Genomic DNA, 26,342 nt, shown 5'->3' on the forward strand with positions numbered 1-26,342 from the left:
AATTACTGATTTATACCTATAATGGCACCCCACTCCAGTACTCTTGCCTGGAAAATCCCATGGACGGAGGAGCCTGGTAGGCTGCAGTCCATGCTAAGGGTCGGACACAGCTGAGCGACTTCACTTTCCCTTTTCACTTTCATGCACTGGAGAAGGAAATGGCAACCCACTCCAGTGTTCTTGCCTGGAGAATCCCAGGGACGGGGGAGCCTGGTGGGCTGCCGTCTATGGGGTCGCACAGAGTCGGACACGACTGAAGTGACTTAGCAGCTTAGCAGCATGAATTAACAACATTTCTTTTCAGAGTTACCAAACTAAAAAGGGACTCTAAAATGTAGGCATCCTAATTGTATGTCCCACCAGGAGCAAATGAAATTGGAGAAAGGTAGTTTTCTAAAAGAAGTGCTCCAGGATTATTAGCAGAAGGGGGAAGACATGATACACAGGTCATGTGCCCCTTCATTCTGTGTATTTATCTTTCTTGAGTTCAGAGAAGGTTTATATATATAAAATATATACATGTATACATATACATATTGCTTTTTCATATACCTATCTATTTTTTTTTTTAGTATTTTAGTAGAATTTCTCAAGCTTTTGTTGATATTACTGATTTCCTATAGTGTCCATTTTACTTTTTGCTGATTCTATACATTTTAAATTCTATCATCTATTTAGTTTTGAAATGTCATTTTCTGTGTCTTTACAGTTCTGTCATCTGCAAATACTCATAACCTTGTTTTTTTCTTTTACAGATTTTAATTGTTTTCATTTTATTGTTAGTTAAACCAAAAATCTCAGTGCAAATTTTAAAGCATGGTCATAGTTTATCTTTTATATTATTAAATTTGCGATAAATATACTTAGATTTCTCCTCTTGAATCTAGATGAAATTTAGATGGTATTTCTTGAATGTAAGAGAAGGGCTAAATAATATCATAGAAAGTGTATTTTAAGTCTTTAAAAAGGCTATTTTAGCCAATATCTGCTTTGAAATGTTAAATCGAAATTTTCAAATAATATTGTGATGGAAATACAGATGAGAAAATTAATCTCCAGTGACTGTGAAATTTATATATTTTAATGTCCAGAAAAAAAATGTTATGAATAACTCGATATTACTTAAGTCTGTTAGATTAAAAGGTTGATGAAGCCCTCCCAAGGAGCCCTACTTCCGGGTCATTTAGAAACTCACCCTGTTTTGTGCTGTTCTTGCAGTATTACAATAGTGGGGCTTAAAGTCATGCTGCACGCTCGTCACTTCACGGGCCATACCCTGTAACTCACCCTTGCTTGTGCACCTCAGATTCCTCTGCTTATGTTCATGTGTATAGTCTGTAATTCAAGTCCTCTTGTTCTAAACAGCCAGTGTCCACCATATTGTACCCTGACTCAACATTATCTGTCTCCTCTCTTAAGCAGTTTCAGTAATAAAGAATATCTATCCTCACCCTCTCCTGGGGTTCCTAGTTCCTTTTCCATTCAGACTCTTGACTGCTTTCAGGATCCTACAGTATAAGTGGACTATGAACAGGGAGAATTGGTATCATTTCTTTTCTCTGTCTTTTCTCTCAGAGGGTAGTCTTGTTTGGTCAAAACATTGTGAGCTCATGCCTTAGGCTTACAGTTTCTATTTTGCAGCTAGTACGTATATTTCTCTTCACCTTCCTGGGAACCTGGCTCAGTGTTGGGCAGTTCAGTTCAGTTCAGTTCAGCCGCTCAGTTGTGTCCGACTCTTTGTGACCCCATGAACTGCAGCACTCCAGGCCTCCCTGTCCATCACCAACTCCTGGAGTTTATTCAAACTCATGTCCTTTGAGTCGGTGATGCCATCCAACCATCTCATCCTCTGTTGTCCCCTTCTCCTCCTGCCTTCAGTCCTTCCCAGCATCAGGGTCTTTTCCAGTGAGTCGGTTCTTTGCATCACATGGCCAAAGTATTGGGGTTTCAGCTTCAACATCAGTCCTTTCAATGAACACTCAGGCTAATTTCCTTTAGGATGGACTGGTTGGATCTCCGTGCAGTCCAAGGGACTCTTAAGAGTCTTCTCCAACACCACAGTTCAAAAGCATCAGTCGTCAGTGCTCAGCTTTCTTTATAGTCCAACTCTCACATCCATACATCACTACTGGAAAAACCATAGCTTTGACTAGACAGACCTTTGTTGGCAAAGTAATGTCTCTATGCTGTCTAGGTTGGTCATAACTTTTCGTTCAAGGAGTAAGCAACTGTTAATTTCATGGCTGCAGTCACCATCTGCAGTGATTTTGGAGTCCCCCAAAATAAAGTCTGCCACTATTTCCACTGTTTCACCATCTATTTGCCATGAAGTGGTGGGGCTAGATGCCATGATCTTAGTTTTCTGAATGTTGAGTTTTAAGCCAACTTTTTCACTCTTCTCTTTCACTTTCATCAAGAGGCTCTTTAGTTCTTTGCTTTCTGCCATAAGGGTGGTATCATCTGCATATCTGAGGTTACTGATATTTCTCCTGGTAATCTTGATTCCAGCTTGTGCTTCATCCAGCCCAGCGTTTCTCATGATGTACTCTGCATATAAGTTAAATAAGCAGGGTGACAATATACAGCCTTGATGTACTTCTTTTCCTATTTGGAACCAGTCTGTTGTTCCAGGTCCAGTTCTAGCTGTTGCTTGGAGATGCCCAAATGAGTGCTTATTGATTATTTGGTAAAATATACTTCAAATAATTACCATGGTCAAATTACAAGATGTGTTCCTTTAGTTAATTTTCACAAATTAAGTAACTTCATAATATCTATAACAGAGGAAACATGAAATAGATTTTGAAATGTCTTCATATAAATATGTTTGTTACAGAATCCAGTGACTGGGTCTTTTATTTTTATAACATGTACCTCTGAGATTTATGCCTGCTAATCATCCCTACCTCATTTTTTTAACAGATTACCAAAATTGAAAATGTCAATCATTTGTGTGATTTGAGAGTTTTAAATCTTGCCAGGAACTTTTTAAGTCACGTTGATAATCTTAATGGGCTGGATTCACTAACTGAGCTTAACCTGCGACACAATCAAATTACTTTTGTGGTGAGTATTAAAATGGAATCAATATGTGATTTCTGGCCTTTCTTTTAAGGGAATGAAATAAATGTTATAGCATTGCTTTCTGTAAAGTAAGAGTCTAAGGTAATTTAGTTTTTTTCTGAATTTAAATTGTGGATATAATTGTTAAGCTTTATAATATTATGGTTTGGAAAATGGTATGTTATTTTCCATTCTAAAAGATAAATGTAAAATTAGGAGCAGGAGTGTTATCAGTAAATGAATCAACTATGGATAAATGAATTTTGAATCCTTTCCTGTGTTGTTATAGAAATAGAATTAATAAGAAAGACGGTTATTGGTGACTGAAAGTTGGCAGATTGCTGCACAGAGAGGAAAAAGACGCAGTGAGGAGAGACTGAGGGCTTCGAAGACACATAAATATCATATTCTCGGCAGTTTTTCGAAGGCAGCTTGGTATGGAGGAAAGAACACTGTTGCACAGGACATCAGAGGCCCAGTGCCGGTCCGCTTCATCTCTCACTACTTGTGTAGTAGTGTAGTGTTAGTTGCTCAGTTGTGTCCAACTCTTTGCTACCCCACGTCCTGTAGACTGCCAGGCTCCTCTGTCCATGGGATTCTCCAGGCAAGAGTACTGGAGTGGATTGCCAATCCCTTCTCTATCTTCCTGACCCAGGAATCAAACCTGGTTCTCCTGCATTGCAGGCAGATTCTTTACCATCTGAGCTATAGGGAAGATCCCGTAACTGTGTGACCTTGGGTAAGTCCCTCACCTATGAGATTCAGTTTACTTTTCTCTAAAATGAGGACATTGGGCTAGATCATCTCTGCAGTCCTTTTTGGTTTGCTGACTCTGAAAAAAAGATATAAATATGATAGAAAGCTGGCATGTGAGCAGGAGGAAAAGAGCTGGCATCATGAGACTACTCTGAAACTCTGAGGATGAACTTCATTAGATTTATAGTTTTACTCATGTTTAGCAGCTAAATAACTGCTTAATGCTCAGGTATGTTGAACTTGCATATGTGAGGAGCTCTAGAAATAAGACTTTCAGTTATATGACATGATACAGGCCAAGAAGACATCTAAGGCTTTATAAAAACACTATTTGTTTTTTAACAAGTTTCCTGTTAAAGTTTCTTGTTAAGTTTTAGCAAGTTTTCTGTTGTTTATATGCAACAGAGAAACTGCATTAGGTTTTCTGTGGATATCACTTAAGCGCTCTTAAAGGCACAATCTGATTCTTAACTTTTTCAAGACATTGAGTTCCTTGGTTGGTTGGTTTAGTCACTAAGTGTCCGACTTTTGCAACCCCATGGACTGTAGCCTGCCGGTCTCCTCTGTCCATGGGATTCTCCAGGCAAGAATACTAGAGTGGGCTGCCATTTCCTTCTCCAGGGAATCTTCTCAACCCAGGGATCAAACCCAGGTCTCCTACATTGCAGGCAGATTATTTACCAACTGAGCTATGAGGGAAGCCCATTAGTAAGTAAGTAAGCCCATCGAGTTCCTTAGTAAATAATTACATAAACTTAAGTGGTACACTTGAAAAAGTTGGAGGACAGTTGATACCCTATCTCTAGGCCTCACTGGACAGATTGGTTTCATTTTGAAGTTTCCCCAGAAAATCTGAGCCAAGTAATGCTTACATTTTCTAGGAGGTTGAGATAATTTCAAAACCTTTTCTAAGACATAGATTTATTCCAGAACCTTTAAATTCTGCCAACCTTTCCCCAGATTGGATTTAAATATTGGAAATGGCTTATTTATTTTAAGAGACATCCATATTGAGTTAATCTGTTACATTGCTGTCTCGAGGAACTGTTCAGGCTGGACTTAATCCGTCCTCAGGACATTGGGTGTGGTAAGAATCCAAACACTTCGGTAGAGTGGGGTACAGAAATCTGTTGGCCTTAGCATATTTCTGTCTACAGTTTGTCCTTCATTTGGAAAATGTGTAATATACATCCAGGAAATTGCTTAATGAATTTCCCACTGAGTACCTAATCATTACTGTTATAGATTAGGCAGCAGTAAGCATCTTATGGAAAAGGAAATTGTTTTAATTTCTAAAAGTGAAAAAGGTTTAAATATTATGTATATGGTATAAGCATAATGTGTATTAATTTATTGGATACTGTGAGTGTATGTGTAAGAATAAATAAACTTTTCTAACTCTATTTCTTTTCTGAAGCATCCTTTTCCTGAAGGCCCAAGAGACTTTAAATCTGAGGATTCCTTTTTTCCCCCCCCCTCTCTTTTTTTTAAACTACCTCTTCTTTTCTCCAGGGTCAGTTATCACATTATTTTTTTTGCTTTGTTTTTTCTCATGGTTTTGATTTTCCTCAGTGACTGGTTATTCTTAAATGAAGGACCATGTTAAGGCATGGCTGACTCTCTTCTACAGCTGAATAGGTCTTTTTTAACCATAAGTCTCTCCCTAGAATGATCACTAGATTTGTGTAAGTTGCTGAATCCCACACACTGGCAGACTTCCCCTTAGAGTGAGTGGACAACAGGCAGGCTCACTGTGTAACTATCAAAATAAGAAACACTACTTTGTGAGGGCAGGGAGGAGGAATAAGAAGGACCTCAGTATCTTTTGTGCCAGCTGAAATTGCCATTCCTCTTCCCCTTCTGGTTCTACTGTGGCAGTTATTAAACATCTCCATAGATAAAGCTGTTCATGGGGTTCTCAAGGCAAGAATACTGAAGTGGTTTGCCATTCCCTTCTCCAGTGGACCACATTCTGACTTCTCCACTGGAGAAGGGAATGGCAAACCACTTCAGTATTCTTGCCTTGAGAACCCCATGAACACTATGAAAAGGCAAAATGATAGGATACTGCAAGGGGAACTCCCTGGGTTGATAGATGCCCAGTATGCTGCTGGAGATCAGTGGAGAAATAACTCCAGAAAGAATGAAGGGATGGAACCAAAGCAAAAACAATACCCAGCTGTGGGTGTGACTGGTGATAGAAGCAAGGTCCAATGCTGTAAAGAGCAATATTGCATAGGAACCTGGAATGTCAGGTCCATGAATCAAGGCAAATTGGAAGTGGTCAAACAGGAGATGGCAAGAGTGAACGTTGACATTCTAGGAATCAGCAAACTAAAATGGACTGGAATGGGTGAATTTAACTCAGATGACCATTATATCTACTACTGCGGGCAGAAATCCCTCAGAAGAAATGGAGTAGCCATCATGGTCAACAAAAGAGTCCGAAATGCAGTACTTGGATGCAATCTCAAAAACGACAGAATGATCTCTGTTCGTTTCCAAGGAAAACCATTCAATATCATGGTAATCCAAGCCTATGCCCCAACCAGTAACGCTGAAGAAGCTGAAGTTGAACGGTTCTGTGAAGACCTTTTAGAACTAACACCCAAAAAAGATGTCCTTTTCATTATAGGGAACTGGAATGCAAAAGTAGGAAGTCAAGAAACACCAGGGGTAACAGGCAAATTTGGCCTTGGAGTACGGAATGAAGCAGGGCAAAGGCTAACAGAGTTTTGCAAAGAGAACACACTGGTCATAGCAAACACCCTCTTCCAACAACACAAGAGAAGACTCTACACATGGACATCACCAGATGGTCAACACCTAAATCAGATTGATTACATTCTTTGCAGCCAAAGATGGAGAAGCTCTCTACAGTCTGCAAAAACAAGACTGGGAGCTGACTGTGGCTCAGATCATGAACTCCTTATTGCCAAATTCAGACTTAAATTGAAGAAAGTAGGGAAAACCACTAGGCCATTCAGGTATGACCTAAATCAAATCCCTTATGATTATACAGTGGAAGTGAGAAATAGATTTAAGGGCCTAGATCTGATAGACAGAATGCCTGATGAACTATGGAATGAGGTTCGTGACATTGTACAGGAGACAGGGATCAAGACCATCCCCATGGAAAAGAAATGCAAAAAAGCAAAATGGCTGTCTGAGAAGGCCTTACAAATAGCTGTGAAAAGAAGAGAAGCGAAAAGCAAAGGAGAAAAGGAAAGATATAAACATCTGAATGCAGAATTCCAAAGAATAGCAAGCAGAGATAAGAAAACCTTCCTCAGCGATCAATGCAAAGAAATAGAGGAAAACAACAGAATGGGAAAGACTAGAGATCTCTTCAAGAAAATTAGAGATACCAAGGGAACATTTCATGCAAAGATGGGCACAATAAAGGACAGAAATGGTATGGACCCAACAGAAGCAGAAGATATTAAGAGGTGGCAAGAATACACAGAAGAACTGTACAAAAAGGAGCTTCACAACCCAGATAATCACAATGGTGTGATCACTCACCTAGAGCCAGACATCCTGGAATGTGAAGTCAAGTGGGCCTTAGAAAGCATCACTACGAACAAAGCTAGTGGAAGTGATGGAATTCCAGTTAAGCTATTTCAAATCCTGAAAGATGATGCTGTGAAAGTGCTGCACTCAATATGCCAGCAAATTTGGAAAACTCAGCAGTGGCCACAGGACTGGAAAAGGTCAGTTTTCATCCCAATCCCAAAGAAAGGCAATGCCAAAGAATGCTCAAACTATCGCACAATTGCACTCATCTCACACGCTAGTAAAGTAATGCTCAAAATTGTCCAAGCCAGGCTTTGGCAATATGTGAACCATGAACTTCCAGATGTTCAAGCTGGTTTTAGAAAAGGCAGAGGAACCAGAGATCAAATTGACAACATCCACTGGATCATGGAAAAAGCAAGAGAGTTCCAGAAAAACATCTAATTCTGCTTTATTGACTATGCCAAAGCCTTTGACTGTGTGGATCACAATAAACTGTGGAAAATTCTGAAAGAGATGGGAATACCAGACCACCTGACCTGCCTCTTGAGAATCCTGTATGCAGGTCAGGAAGCAACAGTTAGAACTGGACATGGAACAACAGACTGGTTCCAAATAGGAAAAGGAGTATGTCAAGGCTGTATATTGTCACACTGCTTATTTAACTTATATGCACAGTACATCATGAGAAACGCTGGACTGGAAGAAGCACAAGCTGGAATCAAGATTGCCTGGAGAAATATCAATAACCTCAGATATGCAGATGACACCACCCTTATGGCAGAAAGTAAAGAAGAACTAAAGAGCCTCTTGATGAAAGAGAAGAGTGAAAAAGTTGGCTTAAAGCTCAACATTCAGAAAACTAAGATCATGGCATCTGGTCCCGTCACTTCATGGCAGATAGATGGGGAAACAGTGGAAACAGTGTCAGACTTTATTTTTCTGGGCTCCAAAATCACTGCAGATGGTGATTGCAGCCATGAAATTAAAAGATGCCTGCTCCTTGGAAGGAAAGTTATGACCAACCTAGATAGCATTTTGAAAAGCAGAGACATTACTTTGCCAACAAAGTTTCGTCTAGTCAAGGGTATGGTTTTTCCTGTGGTCATGTATGGATGTGAGAGTTGGACTGTGAAGAAAGCTGAGCGCTGAAGAATTGATGCTTCTGAACTGTGGTGTTGAAGAAGACTCTTGAGAGTCCCTTGGACTGCAAGGAGATCCAACCAGTCCATTCTAAAGGAGATCAGTCCTGGCTGTTCGTTGGAAGGACTGATGCTGAAGCTGAAACTCCAATACTTTGGCCACCTCATGTGAAGAGTTGACTCATTGGAAAAGACCCTGATGCTAGGAGGGATTGGGGGCAGGAGGAGAAGGGGACGACAGAGGATGAGATGGCTGGATGTCATCACCGACTCGATGGACATGAGTTTGAGCGAACTCTGGGAGTTGGTGATGGCCAGAGAGGCCTGGCGTGCTGCGATTCATGGGGTCGCAGAGTCGGACACGACTGAGCGACTGAACTGACTGACTGAACTGATAGATGAAACACCCATGCTCTCCATCCTTCCTTGAGTCTCTGTTTGTTAGAAACAGATCCTGAGGCTGTAGCTGAGGATTTCTTCGGCCAGCTGCTCTGTACATTATTGTGTGTGTGCATGGTAGGAGTGGGAGTGGGCTGGGTGGGCAGTGGGTTTGTTGGTGTTCCAGGATTAGCCGTTTAGTAGACACATCTTTAATTATACATCTACTTGATTAGTCATAGCTATTCATAGTGCATGCCTGTGTTTTGTTTGTGCTGACTCTGAGAGTGGAAGTTGGCATTCTCATGGAGAGAATTGCCACGTTTGCAGTACAGCATCTCTCCGGCCAGTTCTGAGCTGCAGTTTTCTTTGTTCAAGATTATCTCCAATAACATCCATCTGCTTTTCAGCTTCCTGAAATTTCATCAAAAGTGTTGCTCTATTAGTAACTTTTGTTTTTAACATTTTCTGTGGAATTGCTCATTTTATTTATTTTGTTTGTTTCACCCATTGAATCTTGGGAAGGAGATGAAATAAATGCATCACCTACTTTACCATCTTATCAGAAACTGTCTTCACTGATAATTTCAGTGTAGAAAAGAATTTAATACAATAAAAAATCAAGGACTATTTAATACAGTATAGTTATATTCAATTCTCTGATCTTTTTCTTGGAAATTTTATAAGTTTCTAAGCAAATATCTTTTTAGTTTGTACATCTTTCCCTTTAAAAGAACTATGAAACATTTCAAACTTTCCCAAAGAATAGGAAATAAGATTACTAACATTTGTGTGTCAACCAATGAATTTAAATAAAAGCCTTTTAAATATAGTTGAGTCCTACTCTGTAGCCCTCCCCCAACACAGTCCCTCCCTCCTTTGCAGACGTAGTCACAGTTATGAATTTGGTATTTATTTCTATGCATGTCTGTTTGTGTTTCCTGTTTGGGATTCCCAAACAATCCCGTATATATCCCTAAACAATGAAGTAATTATTTTGTATGCTTTTAAGTCTTCTGTACATGGTTTTATCAAACAGTACATATCTTCTGTAAGTTACTTTTATTATGCTTTGAGATTTATATGTGTTGATACCTATCGCTCCAGTTCACTAATTTTCATTGTTATATAATATCATACTGTATGATTATGATTAAATATTTATTCTTCTGTTTTTGGATAATATTTCTAATTTTTATTGTTAAGAAATAATATTTTTGTATGTATCTTTTTGTGCATAATTATAACAGTTTCCCTTGGACAGTGGCTTTCAGACAGTTTTAGCCATAATCTATGTTAATAAATAAAATTTACATTGTGCATGCATGCTCAGTCGTATCTGACTCTTTGCGACCCCATGGACTGTGACCCACCAGGCTCCTTTGTCCATGGGATTTCCCAGGCAAGAATACTGGAGTGGGTTGCTGTTTCCTTCTCCAGGGGATCTTCCCAATACAGGGATAGAACCCGTGTCTCCTGCATCTTCTACATTGCAAGAGAATTCTTTACCAGTGAGCTACCTGTGAAGTCCCTGAATTGATTTCTTGACTAATGAAAAACTGGTTGTAATCTGCCTTTGAAAAATAATGCTAAATGGTGACTTGGGAGAAGCATTGCTTGGTGCCAGGACTATGCACGTCATTTCACTCTATTAGTTACTGCCACATTTCCCCCAAAGTGGTTGTACCAAATTACATTTCCATCAGCATTCCCTGAGAATTCCTTTAACTTCACAACTTTATTGACACTTGATGTTGTCAGATGTTGACCTTCTAATTTTTGCCAGTCTTATATCTATGAAATTGTATTATTTTGAGATTTGAATTTGAATTTCTAGTGGGATTGAATGTCTATCATCTTTTTTCCATTTTTGATATTGATATTGCTTGTTCTGCAGATAGCCTTATCCTTTGCCCACTGTTATAACATCTTTTTCTTTTTCCTATTCAGTTCAGTTCAGTTGCTCAGTCGTGTCCGACTCTTTGCGACCCCATGAATCACAGCACGCCAGGCCTCTCTGGCCATCACCAACTCCCAGAGTTCACTCAAACTCACATCCATCGAGTTGGTGATGCCATCCAACCATCTCATCCTCTGTCATCCCCTTCTCCTCCTGCCCCCAATCCCTCCCAGCATCAGAGTCTTTTCCAGTGAGTCAACTCTTCGCATGAGGTGCCCAAAGTACTGGAGTTTCAGCTTCAGCATCATTCCTTCCAAAGAACACCCAGGGCTTATCTCCTTTAGAATGGACTGGTTGGATCTCCTTGCAGTCCAAGGGACTCTCAAGAGTTTTCTCCAACACCACAGTTCAAAAGCATCAATTCTTCGGCACTTAGCTTTCTTCACAGTCCAACTCTCACATCCATACATGACCACTGGAAAAACCATAGCCTTGACTAGACAGACCTTTGTTGGCAAAGTAATGTCTCTGCTTTTGAATATGCTATCTAGGTTGGTCATAACTTTCCTTCCAAGGAGTAAGCGTCTTTTAATTTCATGGATGCAGTTTCCTGTTGATGAGTAATATTTCTTTTCTTTCTGCTGTCTTTGAGAAACAGAAGTAAAAATCAATAGTTTCCTTTATTGTTTCTTCTTTTTGTTTGAAAAATCCTTTTTTATAGGCTGAGGACATAAAGATATTTTTCTATGTTGTCTTGCAAGAGTTTTAAAGTTGTTCTTCACATGGGGGTGTTTCATCTATTTGGCATTGATTTTTGCTTGTGATGTGCCATTGAAATCCAATTTCATTTTTTTTTTCTCATATGGATTACCAGTTGTCCCAGCACATTTTCTTGAAAAGTAAATTCTTTTTGTTCTTCCCTCTCCCCTTGGCAATATCTTCTTTTAGCAAATTAAATATCCTCATATGCGTAGGTCACATGCACAATTCATTTTTAAATTTACTATCTGAGAATCTGTCTTCTGATCAGATGTTTGTCTGTTATACTAATTGTGATTACATACATTTCCATTCATCAATTTGATATTATTTCAAGCTTTCTGTTTTTCTTCTTGTGTATGATTTCCAGTTGATAGAGTTTTCTCTGTTCTTCTTTACATTAACGGTTACTATTGCATTTTAAAATACACAGTTGACTTAAATTATAGTCAAGTACACGTCCCTAAAAGGACCTTAGAATCATTGAATCCAGTAAACCCCTCTCATTTTGTATGCTTTTGTTGCCTAGTATTTCCTTTTTTTTTTAACCATCCAATTTATATATTTTAATTGCTGTGTTTTTAGTCAGTGTTTATTTAGATTCAGCCACATACTCGTTTGGCTTTACCACTCTTCCCAAAGTATATAACTTAGATAAAGTTCCTTTAAGATGGCTATGGTGGTAGTAAGCTTTCTCAGTTTATGTTTGGTAACTTGTTTATTTTGCTTTTACTCATGACTGATTCTGGATTTGGTTGACAGTTGTTTTTCTCCTGGATGTTTTGAAGTGCATATTCCCTTGTCTTCAGTTTTCTATTATTGTAATTAAACTGTCATCAATCACTTTTTCTTGGTAGTCTTTTACTTCCTCTGTTTGTTTTAAGATTATAAGATTTCTTCTTGAAGTCTTTCAGACTCACTATGATCTATATAGATAGGGAACTACTATATTTGACCAATTTGAGGCATGTATTTTTCTATATTTCAACAAATCTGAAATCTGAATATATGTTACAATCTACATCAGTTCAGTTCACTTCAGTCTCTCAGTCATGTCCAGCTCTGTGACCTCATGGACTACAGCACACCAGGCCTCCCTGTCCATCACCAACTCCCGGAGTTTACTCAAACTCGTGACCATTGAGTCAGTGATGCCATCCAGCTATCTAATCCTCTGTCATCCCCTTCTTCTTCTGCCTTCAATCTTTCCCAGCATCAGGGTTTTTTCCAGTAAGTAAGTTCTTCACATCAGGTGGCCAAAGTATTGGAGTTGCAGCTTCAGCGTCAGTTCTTCCAATGAATATTCAGGACTGATTTCCTTTAGGATGGACTGGTTGGATCTCCTTGCAGTCCGAGGGACTCTCAAGAGTCTTTTCCAACGCCGCAGTTCAAAAGCATCAATTCTTCTGAGCTCAGCTTTCTTTATAGTCCTACTCTCACATCCATACATGACTACTGGAAAAACCATAGCTTTTATTAGACAGACCTTTGTTGGCAAAGTAATGTCTCTGCTTTTTCATATGCTGTCTATGTCATAACTTTTCTTCCAAGAAGCAAGTGTCTTTTAATTTCACGGGTACAGTCACCATCTGCAGTGATTTTGGAGCCCCCAAAAATAAAATCTGCCACTGTTTCCACTGTTTCCCCACCTATTTGCCATGAAGTGGTGGGACCAGATGCCATGATCTTCGTTTTCTGCATGTTTAGTTTTAAGCCAACTTTTTCACTCTCCTCTTTCACCTTCATCAAGAGGCTCTTTAGTTCTTCTTCACTTTCTGCCATAAGGGTGGTGTCATCTGCGTATATGAGGTTATTGATATTTCTCCCAGCAATCTTAATTTCAGCTTGTGCTTCTTCCAGTCCAGTGTTTCTCATGATGTACTCTGCATATAAGTTAAATAAGCAGGGTGACAATATGAAGCCTTGACGTACTCCTTTCTCAATTTGGAACCAGTCTATCGTCCTATGTCCAGTTCTAACTGTTGCTTCTTGACCTGCATACAGATTTCTCAGGAGGCAGATCAGATGGTCTGGTATTCCCTTCTCTTTAAGAATTTTCCACAGTTTGGTGTGATCCACACAAAGGCTTTGGCATAGTGAATAAAGCAGAAGTCGATGTTTTCTGGAACTCTCTTGCTTTTTTGATGATCCAGGGGATGTTGGCAATTTGATCTCTGGTTCCTTTGCCTTTTCTAAATCCAACTTTTTTCACTCTTCTCTTTCACCTTCATCAAGAGGCTCTTTAATTGCTCTTTGCTTTCTGTTATAAGGGTGGTGTCATCTGCATACCTGAAGTTATTGATATTTCTCCTGGCAATCTTGATTCCAGCTTGTGCTTTGTCTGGCCCGGCATTTCACATGATGGACTGTGCATATAAGTTAAATAAGCAGGGTGACAATACATGGCGTTGATGTACTCCTTTCCCAGTTTGGAACCAGTTGTTATTCCATGGTCAGTTCTAACTGTGCTTCTTGACCTGCATACAGGTTTCTCAGGAGGCAGGTCAGGTGGTCTGATATTCCCATCTCTTGAAGAATTTTCCACAGTTTGTTGTGATCCACACAATCAAAAGCTTGAGCATAGTCAATGAAGCGGAAGTAGATGTTTGTCTAAATTCTCTTGCTTTTTCTATGATACAACAGATGTTGGTGATTTGGTCTCTGGTTCCTTTGCCTTTTCTAAATCAAGCTTGAACATCTGGAAGTTTTTGGTTCACGTACTGTTGAAGCCTAGCTTGGAGAATATTGAGCATTACTTTGCTAGCGTGTGAAATGAGTGCAATTGTGCGGTAGTTTGAACATTCTTTGGCATTGCCTTTCTTTGGGATTGGAATGAAAACTGACCTTTTCCAGTCCTGTGGCCACTGAAGAGTTTTCCAAATTTGCTGGCGTATTGAGTGCAGTACTTTCACAGCATCATCTTTTAGGATTTGAAATAGCTCAACTGGATTCCATCACCTCCACTAGCTTTCAGGAGGCTATCATTAGCTCTACTATAGAGCTGCTGAGCAGGTGACCCACAAACTTGAGAACAATTATACACAAAGAAGTTCTCACACTGTTGCAAAAGTTCTAGGGTCTACAACAGGTTTCCCAACCTGGGGATCTGGCTAAAGAACTGAGAACCCCCAGGGAATTTGACTTTGATAACTGTTTATATTATTATCACTTCAGTTGTTGGTATTACATGTGTGGAGTTTAATTACTCTGCAAAATGTATTTTAAAATTTTATAGCATAATTTAGAATTGAAATCAAACATTATTCCAAAAAACATGGAAATAGAATAGCAAAAACAAATTTAATATTAGTGAAATACGCTTTTCATTGGAGGAATGATTCTAACTCCACACGATTTTGCTAATTAACAGTCAAATACTTAAAAGGAAGATAACTGCCTTTGACAAAGCTGTGTTACAGTCTCACTGTAGTTTTACTTGCAGTTATTCAGACTAAATGGTAACTCATGGACAATAGGTACCTATTAGCTATTCTGGTATATCCTTTTGTGAAGTATCAGTTCATGTCTTTTGCCCATTAAAAAATATATGTTATGTTTTTATCAGTGAGTATGGTAGATCTTCATTCTAGATTCAGCCCTTTATTTCATTTATATATTGAATGCATTTTCTGCATGGCTTCCTTTTTGCTTTCTTAACAATATTTTCAACTTGTAGAAACTTTAAGTCTTAGTGACATACAGTTTATCAATTTGTTTTCTTTTTATCATTAGTGTCTTTTTTTGTCTTGTCTGGGAAGTCTTTGCTTATCCAGATATCGTAGATATGTTCTCCTCTGTTATCTTCCAGAAGGCTTATACTTTTTACCTTTCGTTTTAGGTCTGTGATCCACCTTTAATTAAGTTTTGTATATGGTGTGAGATGGCAGCCCACTCAGGTATTCTTGCTTGGGAAATCCCATGGACAGAGGAGCCTGGTGGGTTATAGTCCATGGGGTCACAGAGAGTCGGATGCAACTGAGTGACTACACACACACACACACACACACACACACATGGTGTGAGATGTAGGGGTCATGACTCATTTTTCCCAAATAGAAATGTCTGTTTTCTCCATCACTGTTATTCAAATGGACTTGTTTTCCACCATTTAATTAAACTGGTTTCTTTTTCAAAATTGAGTTATAGTCAAATGAGTCTTTCTCTGAACCTTCTATTCTGTTCCATCTATTTGTCTACCATTATACCAAGACTATACTGTCTAACTATTCTAGCTTTATACATGGAGATATTTGGGGAGATCATTAATTTAACAAATTTATTTTGCCTAATTTTTATGTGTAAAGAAATGACATTTGGTTTTAAAAAATATGGTTAAGTAAATTAAAAGAACTCGTTTGGTAATAATGAAATAAAAATTCAAAGTGATATTTTATTGGTTAATCATAAGTTTATTTTCACCAGGTTTACATAAAATAATCATCAGATATCTTAGATTTTATTAAATATGATAATTTTATTAACATACCCAGTATCTATGTTTTATGAATCTGTGGATTCATTTCTTTGACTAATTATGGGGGCAGGAATATTCTGATATTCAAATATTCAAATACTGATCTTTTCCACTATCTGCTTCTTCAGCACCTGCTAGACATGGTATGGACCTTGTTCTATTCTTTGTTTCTTAAACTTTCCATCATTCTTACTTTTCTCTGCTAAATTTGTGCATGATTTTTATTTCTTTAATGTTTCTTCCAGTTCACTAACCTTCTCTTTAGTTTTGTCTAATCTGATTTTCAGTCCATCCATTGAATTTTTAATAATGACCATAATTTTTTATTTCTAGAAGTTCTGCATGGATTTCAAAAAATAAATGCCCAATTTCTCATGTTTTGATTTATTTTATTTATCTAATAATTTTAAACATAGACATTCCATAGTCTTTATCAAGTTATTATATTTTCTTAGTTTTTTGGTAATTGTACATTTATTGCCTAAAATTTATGCTTACTCTTGCTCATAGTAGTTTTTTTCATTAATCATCTGCATTGTGAAAATGCAGTAAGGCTTCCCAAGTAGTGCTAGTGGTAAAGAACCACCTGCCAATACAGGAGATGCAAAAGACACTGGTTTGATCCCTGGATTCGAATGATCACCTGGAGTAGGGCATGACAACCCACTCCAGTATTGTTGCCTGGAAAATTCCATGGACCGAGGAGCCTGGCAGTCTACAGTCCATGGGGCTGCAAAGACTAAGGCACAACTGGCAACCGAGCGACTGAGAGTGCACCTGCATGTGTGCGTGCGCAGACACACACACACACACACACACACACACATGCTGTACAGTCTGACTTGAGTTTGTGTCTCTCTAGTGAGTTTTGCCTGTAGTGGTAAGGGTAAGAATGTCAGGGGCCATTTTTTATGAGGAATCTTGGGTTTCCCTGGTGCCTCAAATGGTAAAGAATCTGCCTGCAGTGCAAGAGAGCTGGATTCCATCCCTTGTCTGGAAGATCTCCAGAGAAGGTAATGGCTACCCATTCCAGTACTCTTGTCTGGAGAATCCCATGGGCAGAGGACCCTGGTGAGCTGCAGTCCATGGGGTCACAAAGAATCAGACACAACTGAGCGACTAACACTTTCTTTTTTGTTAGATCAAGCATGTGATGTAAATTTGAACTAGAAATTCAAGTGTGGAAAGGCCTGTGATTGTGAAATTGAGGCTTTTTCTATTTCTCCTCATAGAGGTTATATCTAGCTCTCTTAGATTATAAAGACTGAAAATCTCTGTAGTCAGAGTGTCATTTCCTGCTTATTAGTCTGGTTTTCAGTTCCTTTTTATTTTCAGGGGATTACAACAGTGTATAGAAATAAATCAGACTGAAAGAGCAGCTTGCAGCTAGGTTGACTGATAATTGCCAGGTAATATGTCATAAATAAATGTAAAAAGTAAATATGGATATTACTGCTTTTGGATAATAGAGGCAGGTAATAGACTTTTTTTCATGGTATATAAAAATATGACTTGAGTTGTTGATATGATGGCTTACACATATTATTCCTCATATAATATGTGTCTGTATTACAGTGATGGCCATAGTAAGTCATTTTAGAATTTACAAACCTTTTTATAAAAAGGAACACTTTTTTCTTTGTTTTTTTTTTTTCAAGCTTATTCAGTGCTTTGTTTTTAGTTCTCAAAATGAAGATAATTACCCCTACATATTTTAACACTGACTTTTTTGTGTCACAGAATAGGTAACAAAATGAGAACTGCTGTAATTTTATTACAGTCATCTTTGTTCTCCTTGCTGTATGCCAAACCCTCCGTCTCTTCACCCTTCTTCCTTATGCCCCTGCAGGAGGCTGCTCTAAAAATAGCTCCAGTAATAGATGTTCTACACAGGGTCAAATTGCTGAATCATTTAGTTCTTTTGTGAAGTTTAGGAATATGGAAAACAGCATCTGAGCTGGGTAGGACAAACATGCTTCTAAATTGGCAGGTCATTATTCTCTTGAAAAATAAAGAATTATATTCTTCTCAATAACCATATAGTAAATATTTTTTAAAGTCTATTTTTAAAGAATATATTTTTAAAAATCTGTAAAATGGTTTTGTGTCTTAACTTCAAAACATATTTCGAATGTGATTCCCAGAAGTGTGTTTTGTTAAATATAATAAATTTGATATTAAGAGGTTAACAGATGAACTGTAAATCTTCCCCTGTATGTAAATATTTCATCTTCTTTTTCTCATCTTAGGTATGTTATTGCCCCTTTGGAATAGTTTCAGTGCCTGTGAAATAGTTACCTCCAGAAAAGAATTTCTGGGAGGATTTGATACTTGACAGTGAAATAAATGTGCTGACTTTTTCTCAACATTATAAGGATTTAGCTTTCTTAAATTATCTGTAACCCCTATTTTAGCTTTCCTCATTATTCCAAAATAATTATATGCAGATTGTTGAGTGCTGGTTCCCCAGTGTAACACCAGAACAACCTGCTGATAAAGAAAAGTTGAGATTATTACTTCCTGACAGGAAGAGCACATTTTCTTGACACAGTCTTAGTCATATTTTAAGGACCAAGTCACGATATGTATTTTTGAGATTTCTTGGGGGTCTTGTTTAAGGTGGGTCTTTCAGTGCACTGGCTTCAGATTGATGAATTTATGACATAATAGGTTACCCCCTGGTGGCTCAGATGGTAAAGAATCTGCATGCAGTGCAGGAGACCCAGGTTCAATCCCTGGGTCAGGAAGATTCCCTGGTGAAGGAAATGGCAACCCACTCTACTATTCTTGCCTGGAAAATTCTGTGGACAGAGAAGCCTGGTGGGCTACAGTCCATAGGGTTGCAAAGAATCGGACACAACTGAGCAACTAACAGATTTCGGATTTTCAGGTTAGGATTGTCTGGCAGAACAAGATGAGCTTTTCAAAGTGAATGTTGGACCATGATACTAAACTTTTGTTTTCTCTGGCATTAATAACTAACTGTCTCACTTCTCCATTAACTGAAGGTCCAAACTCCCCAACAGAACTCTAAAATTCTTCTCTATATGGGCAAAGATCTCAAGTATATCTGTTTCATTTTCTGTCTTCGAAGATACCCTTTCTAGCCCTTTGTCCTCTGTCTCTAATGTAGATTGGTTGCCTTAGGCCTGCTATGGAGATGACATCCTTGAGTTTCTCTTGTCTCTCTCCAATAGTGAATCGACTTCCTGGATCTTATGTATCTACATCTTTGGTTCACTCTCATATTAGAGCAACCATCTTCTGGTAACTTTCAGCAGTCTTTTTTTTTTTTTTTTCTTCTGTAAATAACTCATGCATGATAATTGATATAAATAGAATATTTCTTTTTGTCTATTATAATGCTAGAAATTCATTACAGAGTATATCTTAGAGTTGCTAGAAAAATTAAAGTTATAGTTTTCTTATAGGAATGAAGTTTAGAACAACAACAATGATTGTGGGTAATTATTTTGCTTTTTAAAGTTCTGGAAAGGCTATCTCCTAAAATGATTTTGGGGTATATGTTGTTGAATTCTGATTTTTAACTTTTCAACTTGTGAATACTTGTTATACCTTTATCAGATGAGAGTTAATCATTTTGAAAATTTGATAAAAACTTCTGGTAAAATTTTGCTTCTTAAATGAAAATAAACATAAAACATTATAATCAAATAAACTTAAAAAACCCTTTTCTCACAATTTATAGCCTGATGTAATTTGAGTTTATATTTTAATAGTAAAAAAACTGTCTTGAAATGTGTGTCTGTGTGTCTGTAGTCTTTGATGGTGGTAGGCTGGGGCCCCAAAAGAAGACTGTTTCTTAAAAAATGGATGGCACTAGTTTATTTCCCTTCCAAAACCCAATTGCAACTAAATGAAGCAAACAATCTCCAATTTTTATTGTCTTCATAATGAAACAAAATATGAAGTTCAGATCTGGATCACTTGTTCTTTCTCCTCTTATCTCCTCTCAGTTCAAAATGCTCGCATCTCATTCTCTTAAATCTGCAGTTAGGCTCGATGCAGTCAGGCCTCAGTACAATCTCGTTGTAGTTTTAGTCTTTTTCTGGAAAACTGGTTTAGTGTGCCCACCATAGCCACTCCGCTTCCTGTCGTAATGCCTCTTCCTCGGGCATTCAGAGAATCCTTGCCCTTTTTGTACTGTCACTTTGTGGGATTTGTACTTTCCTACTTCTTAAAGAAGCCCAGTGGGTTTTAGGAACGTTCTCCATGTTTGTGAGAGTGATCGCACGGAAAAAAGCAAATGTTTTTCTTTTTTTAAAAGATGCCTTGATCCAAAGGAGATTCAGGCTACTGCTTCTCAGTTTTGTCCTAGTTAGATGTCAGCAAACAATGCTTATGCCCAGAAATATCTCCCTTAGATTCCAGGAAGAATTTAAGAGAAGAGATTCCTCAGACAGGCTTTCAATCTGACTGTAACTCTAAACTTCCGGAGACCAGATAGGAAGCAAGCTATCCTTTCCTTTTGGAAATTACAGCCCTGAAAACTATATGGGAAATGTCTTCAGCCAGATTTATTTCTCCTGTGTCCTCTAAAAAATCCACGAGACGTGGCTCTGCCACAGTTCTATCACTTTTATATTTTCTTTGTATAACAAGTTTTTAAAAATAAATAAATGACTTTTTGGAAAAGCTGAACTTGTCTGTAATTTTGATGCATTGCCTACATTTTTATTCAGTCTTGGAAATGGTATTTTTAAAAGGGAGGAAGGAAAGTGGGGGAGGAAGAAAGATGATGACTTACGGAAAGAGTAAGACAAGTTTTGATTGGGTTTAAATATTGGTCACAATTTATGTAAAATGTACATTTTTACATTAGCATCATTCAATTGGATATAACTAGAAATTATTGTAAATAATAAAAGTGAAAAATATTTAATATTAGAAGTACCAGTGTGTGTAGTATTGTAAAGAGCAGACCACTGAAGTCAGAATAACTGGAATCTTGTCCTATTTTGGCTTCTGTGTGTATGACAATATGTATCTTGGTCACCTTTCCACCCCTCTCCCATGCTGCCCCTGCCACAGCCTCAACTGTTTCACTTTTTCCCATGTGAACAATGAGATTATGGACTAGGTAATTACTAAGCTTCCTCTTAAGATTCTGGTATTCCAGAATATGTCAGACTTTTCAGAAGGTTTGTGTCTTTTAATAAAATTAGTAACAAATCATTTGGGCCAAAACATTTCAATATTTGCTGATGGTAACTGTATTTAAACAGCGGTGTTTTGCTCAGGAGTGCTGCACCTAAGCAGAACAGCATAGATTTCCAATTGTGAGAACCTTGGATTCTTGCTTAGATGGAAATTGCCCTTCCAGTACCCTTCATTGACAGTTATGATGATCTCCTTTTAGCATTATGGGGGCATTGTCAGTGTATTGATTCATCTGCAACTGAGTGGTGTATTTCTGTGGGTTTGAGAATAGTGAGGTGAATGGCTTTGAAATTCTCAGTACTGTTTGGAAAGCTGATTGCATAAATTTAAAATTTAAAGTGTTTGAACAGATTCTTTTCCAAGTGATTTTTAACAAATGGTTGATCATACTGTATTTGTGCTACAGTTGAAAGGCTGAAGTAGCACTTTGGCTCCTTTCCCAAAAGCATGCTTGAAGAGGCTAGCAGCAGCAGCAGCAGCTCCCTCTGTTCTCCTCAGTGCTTTCTACCTTGCGAGTGGTGCAGCTTGTTCTGCGGATGTACTAAAACCCTCCCATTTAATCTGCAGTGGAGAAGAATGGAGCTCAATGCCCAGTAGCATTCAGTGGTCTAGCCAGGTTGCAGTAACTAGCAATGGCTATGTATTTCAACAGCTGAACAAGAAGACATTTTATAACATTTTTTTTTCCCTTTCAGCTGATAGATTTTTGCTTTCTGTTTCCTTCTAGAGAGATGTGGATAATTTGCCCTGCCTCCAACGTCTGTTTCTCAGCTTCAACAATATATCTACGTAAGTGGAAACTCCCAACTTGTCATTTATTAATAATTTGATTGTGTGGATTCTAATGCTTTAAATTAAGATTGTAAATACTTAGGAGTATTTCTATTGACATGTACGATTTTCAACTGGAAAATGACAGGGCCATCTGTGACAAAGTTCTCTGTGCAAAATCAAAGCTCTTGTGTTTATTAGCGCTTCTGATGCTAAAATGATGACTGGTTTAGTATAGTATGTGCTCTTTATAGTTATAGTTTAGAGTTGCTTCTTTGTAAAACACGTATGTGGAAATGTCAACATATATTCTGCTGTCCTTTGTTTGACACTTACTGCACTAATCAGTTGAATTAGAATTTCTTTCATAAATTATCATCTACAATCTGTGTAGCTACTGAGCAATTTTGATATAGCAGGTTATACTTGTCACTAAGCCACTTGCTAATTAGGCCATAACTTCTAACTTGGTATCCCTACTTGGGAGAACTAATGCAGCTAAACACTGTATATTCAAATATATAAATGTCTAAATGTTGTTTTGTAAAGGTTTGAAGCATATCATCCTTTCTGTTGTGATGATGTCTCATTCAGTGTCAGTGTGGAAGATTTCAGAACTGGAGCTGAGACAGGCAGTCAGACTTTTCAATGCAGAATGAGTAGCCACCCTTCCCTGACTCTCCTTCTTCTCTTCTCCCTTGCCCCTCAGTTCTTTAGTTTCACTTCAAGACTGTTCTCTGAATGTACTTTTATAGAAGGATAAAAACTAAGTATAAAAGAATTGAGGACATATCTCTTCCTGAGTTCTAGGTCTGTGCTTCTGATTATTGAAAACCAGTTGAGCTTTTGCACATTTTCTGTTTCTGCCTTTTTCCTATGTTAGCCCCCATCCCTGTACTATATCTCTAAAAGGTAGTGCTTAAGTCTAGATGGTGAATTTTGCATGTAGGCATTATTTCAAAGAAAACACCCTCAATCATTTTCTTTTTTTTCTTTGTGTGGAAATACAAAGTTTTCTGAAATACTTTTAATGTCCTCTTCAGTTTATGTTGAATCCTGTTCCAGCTGCCTTCCCATCTTGTTGGAAGAGTAGAATTTATTTTTAATGGCAATGGAAGGAGCACTCAATTTTCTTTAAGGAGTTTCTACCTAAAGACTGTTAACAATTGTTTTGAGAAGATAGTGTCTCATTTTTAAACTGTGTTGTTTCTCACGTCTCACAATATTAGCTTCTGAAGGTGCGGCAAACCCTTCAGTTCAGTTCAGTTCAGTCGCTCAGTCACGTCCGACTCTTCGCGATCCCATGAATCGCAGCACGCCAGGCCTCCCTGTCCATCACCAACTCCTGGAGTTCACTCAGACTCACGTCCATTGAGTCGGTGATGCCATCCAGCCATCTCATCCTCTGTCGTCCCCTTCTCCTCCTGCCCCCAATCCCTCCCAGCATCAGAGTCTTTTCCAATGAGTCAACTCTTCGCATGAGGTGGCCAAAATACTGGAATTTCAGCTTCAGCATCATTCCCTTCAAAGAAATCCCAGGGCTGATCTCCTTCAGAATGGACTGGTTGGATCTCCTTGCAGTCCAGGGGACTCTCAAGAGTCTTCTCCAATGCCACAGTTCAAAAGCATCAATTCTTCAGCACTCAGCCTTCTTCACAGTCCAACTCTCACATCCATACATGACCACAGGAAAAACCATAGCCTTGACCAGATGGACCTTTATTGGCAAAGTAATGTCTCTGCTTTTGAATATGCTATCTAGGTTGGTCATAACTTTTCTTCCAAGGAGTAAGCGTCTTTTAACTTCATGCTGCAGTCACCATCTGCAGTGATTTTGGAGCCCAAAAAAATAAAGTCTGACACTGTCTCCACTGTTTCCCCATCTATTTCCCATGAAGTGATGCGGTAGAACTTATTACTTTTGCTCTTGTCTTGTTTATGGGGAATAATTTAAAAAGAGATTATAAATTTGGGTGTATGGGGGTTATGACGTGCCCGCTTCCTCTGGATACCTCAACTTCTAAACTCCTGGCTCTGTAGGGAGTTGATCTTAAATGTCTGTATTTAGGGAATTTTCTTCCCAACCTGAAAAGGAGTTTTACCTACTCAACGAAATAAATATATGATTAGTGGGATTAATACTTATGACTTTCTATTAAAAGTGGGATTTATTGAGAAATTGGAATAGAAGGAAGGGTTTTAGTATTCTTACTGATTGCTTTTTTTGTGTTTCTGCAAAGGCTTAGCTCTTTACCTTTCTCTAGTATTTCCAGATGACCTGCTTTTCAGGTCAAGTACATTTTCTATTTTCTGCTTTGTTCCTGTTGATGCATGTAATCCAAGAGATGATATAGAGAATATATTGGCTCTTGGGCAGGGGACAGGAGGAATTAGAGAGTGAAAGCCCTTTTCACATTTCTGTGAGTTTTATTCAAGACACAAATATTTCAGTTGACTGGGATGGTAGATGATCTGTAGTGTTAATTGTGGTGTCCTTTCATACCCTGCTACAGTCCTGGCATGACAGAGTTGCATAATTTGCAATTCAGTGGTTGAGGAGTAACATACAAGAAGAGCAGAAATAGCAGTATATAGGTGAAAGTACCTTTTAGGACTTTCTCTGGATAACTTTCAAATATCACCCAGTGAAATATCCAACCGTGTATCCATTTTGGGGAGACAAAAATGAATTGACTGTTAATGTAGTAAGGCTTCCTAGATTTTGACCAAGTTGTTGGATTCTTAGAGGCCCATTTACATAAACTATTACCTGGTGGAAATTCAGAAAGTTCCAGAATGTGATAGCACCCTAACTGAATTCAGAGAGCTCCACCTTGGGGTAGATAGGTACCTATATTTAATGATGGGTTGACCATGGCCTTGGTAGACAGGACCATTTTTGTATGTTTTCCTGTAGATATTAGAACAGGCACTTAGTTCTTCTAGTAGGCATACAAGATACATTAAGAGAATGAATGACATATCCACATCTGTGTATCTGAATAGAAGTGATGCCTCCTGTTAAAATATCCCTCAGAGCACGAGGAAGACAGAAACACAAATAGGTAATTATAATACAGTGAGTTAAACTTAGCTGTGGTCAAATGTAGATATATTGCTAAGTCGCTTCAGTGGTGTCCGACTCTGTGCGACCCCATAGATGGCAGCCCACCAGGCTCCCCCGTCCCTGGGATTCTCCAGGCAAGAACACTGGAGTGGGTTGCCATTTCCTTCTCCAATGCATGAAAATGAAAAGTGAAAGTGAAGTCGCTCAGTTGTGTCCGACTCTAGTGACCCCATGGACTGCAGCCTACCAGGCTCCTCCGTCCATGGGATTTCTAGGCAAAAGTACTGGAGTGGGGTGCCATTGCCTTCTCCGTAGATACACTAGAAAATGTAAATCAGTGTAGAGAAGGGAGGTCAAGGAAAACTTCCCAGAGGGAGATGGTCCCTGGGCTGAGCTCTAAGTGGAGTAGACCTCAGTAAAGTGAATAGTCCTTGGACATTCCAGGTAAGGGTACAACCTAGCCGAAGTAGATGTAGAAGGCTCAGAGTGGACTCATTAGGCCTACCCTCTGGGAACCTGCAGTGAGATGCTTGCCCTCTTCTCCTCCCAACTAGCTCCAGGTCTTCCTCCAGCCCATGGAATGCTGGAGGGACCTGCCAAAGTACACTCTGTGATGATCACCTTGAAGGAAATATTCTGTGGCTAATCAAGAGAGTCAGTTGTATCTAGTTCGTTCTTCAGACGTGTTCATTGCATTATTCAGCTCTTCTGAGGTGCTATTGTCTGCTTGATTTGTTTTCTTTTTCTTGGCTCTCATGATCTTAATTTCCAAGTAGTCTGCATTTTTTGTAATGGCTGCCAGGAGAAATATCAATAACCTCAGATATGCAGATGACACCACCCTTATGGCAGAAAGTGAAGAGGAACTAAAAAGCCTCTTGATGAAAGTGAAAGTGGAGAGTGAAAAAGTTGGCTTAAAACTAAACATTCAGAAAACGAAGATCATGGCATCCGGTCCCATCACTTCATGGGAAATAGATGGGGAAACAGTGGAAACAGTGTCAGACTTTATTTTTCGGGGCTCCAAAATCACTGCAGATGGTGACTGCAGCCATGAAATTAAAAGACGCTTACTCCTTGGAAGGAAAGTTATGACCAACCTAGATAGCATATTCAAAAGCAGAGACATTACTTTGCCAACAAAGGTCCGTCTAGTCAAGGCTATGGTTTTTCCAGTGGTCATGTATGGATGTGAGAGTTGGACTGTGAAGAAGGCTGAACGCCGAAGAATTGATGCTTTTGAACTGTGGCATTGGAGAAGACTCTTGAGAGTCCCTTGGACTGCAAGGAGATCCAACCAGTCCATTCTGAAGGAGATCAGCCTTGGGATTTCTT

The 26,342-nt window shown here is 38.6% G+C and overlaps 1 protein-coding gene across 4 annotated transcripts in view; it reads left to right on the forward strand.

The window, feature by feature from the left end:
- Nucleotides 1-26,342, forward strand: part of LRRC49 (leucine rich repeat containing 49) — a 149,449-nt gene that overhangs the window by 22,661 nt on the left and 100,446 nt on the right. For all 4 annotated transcript variants that reach the window (XM_070378500.1, XM_005911159.3, XM_005911160.2 and 1 more), the window contains 2 exons: nucleotides 2,923-3,066; nucleotides 21,897-21,958. In XM_070378500.1, the coding sequence (XP_070234601.1) occupies nucleotides 2,923-3,066; nucleotides 21,897-21,958 (206 nt within the window). The remainder of the gene's footprint in view (nucleotides 1-2,922; nucleotides 3,067-21,896; nucleotides 21,959-26,342) is intronic.

This window comes from Bos mutus, chromosome 10 (genome assembly GCF_027580195.1).
Source record: "Bos mutus isolate GX-2022 chromosome 10, NWIPB_WYAK_1.1, whole genome shotgun sequence".
NCBI classification, from domain to species: Eukaryota; Metazoa; Chordata; class Mammalia; order Artiodactyla; family Bovidae; genus Bos; species Bos mutus.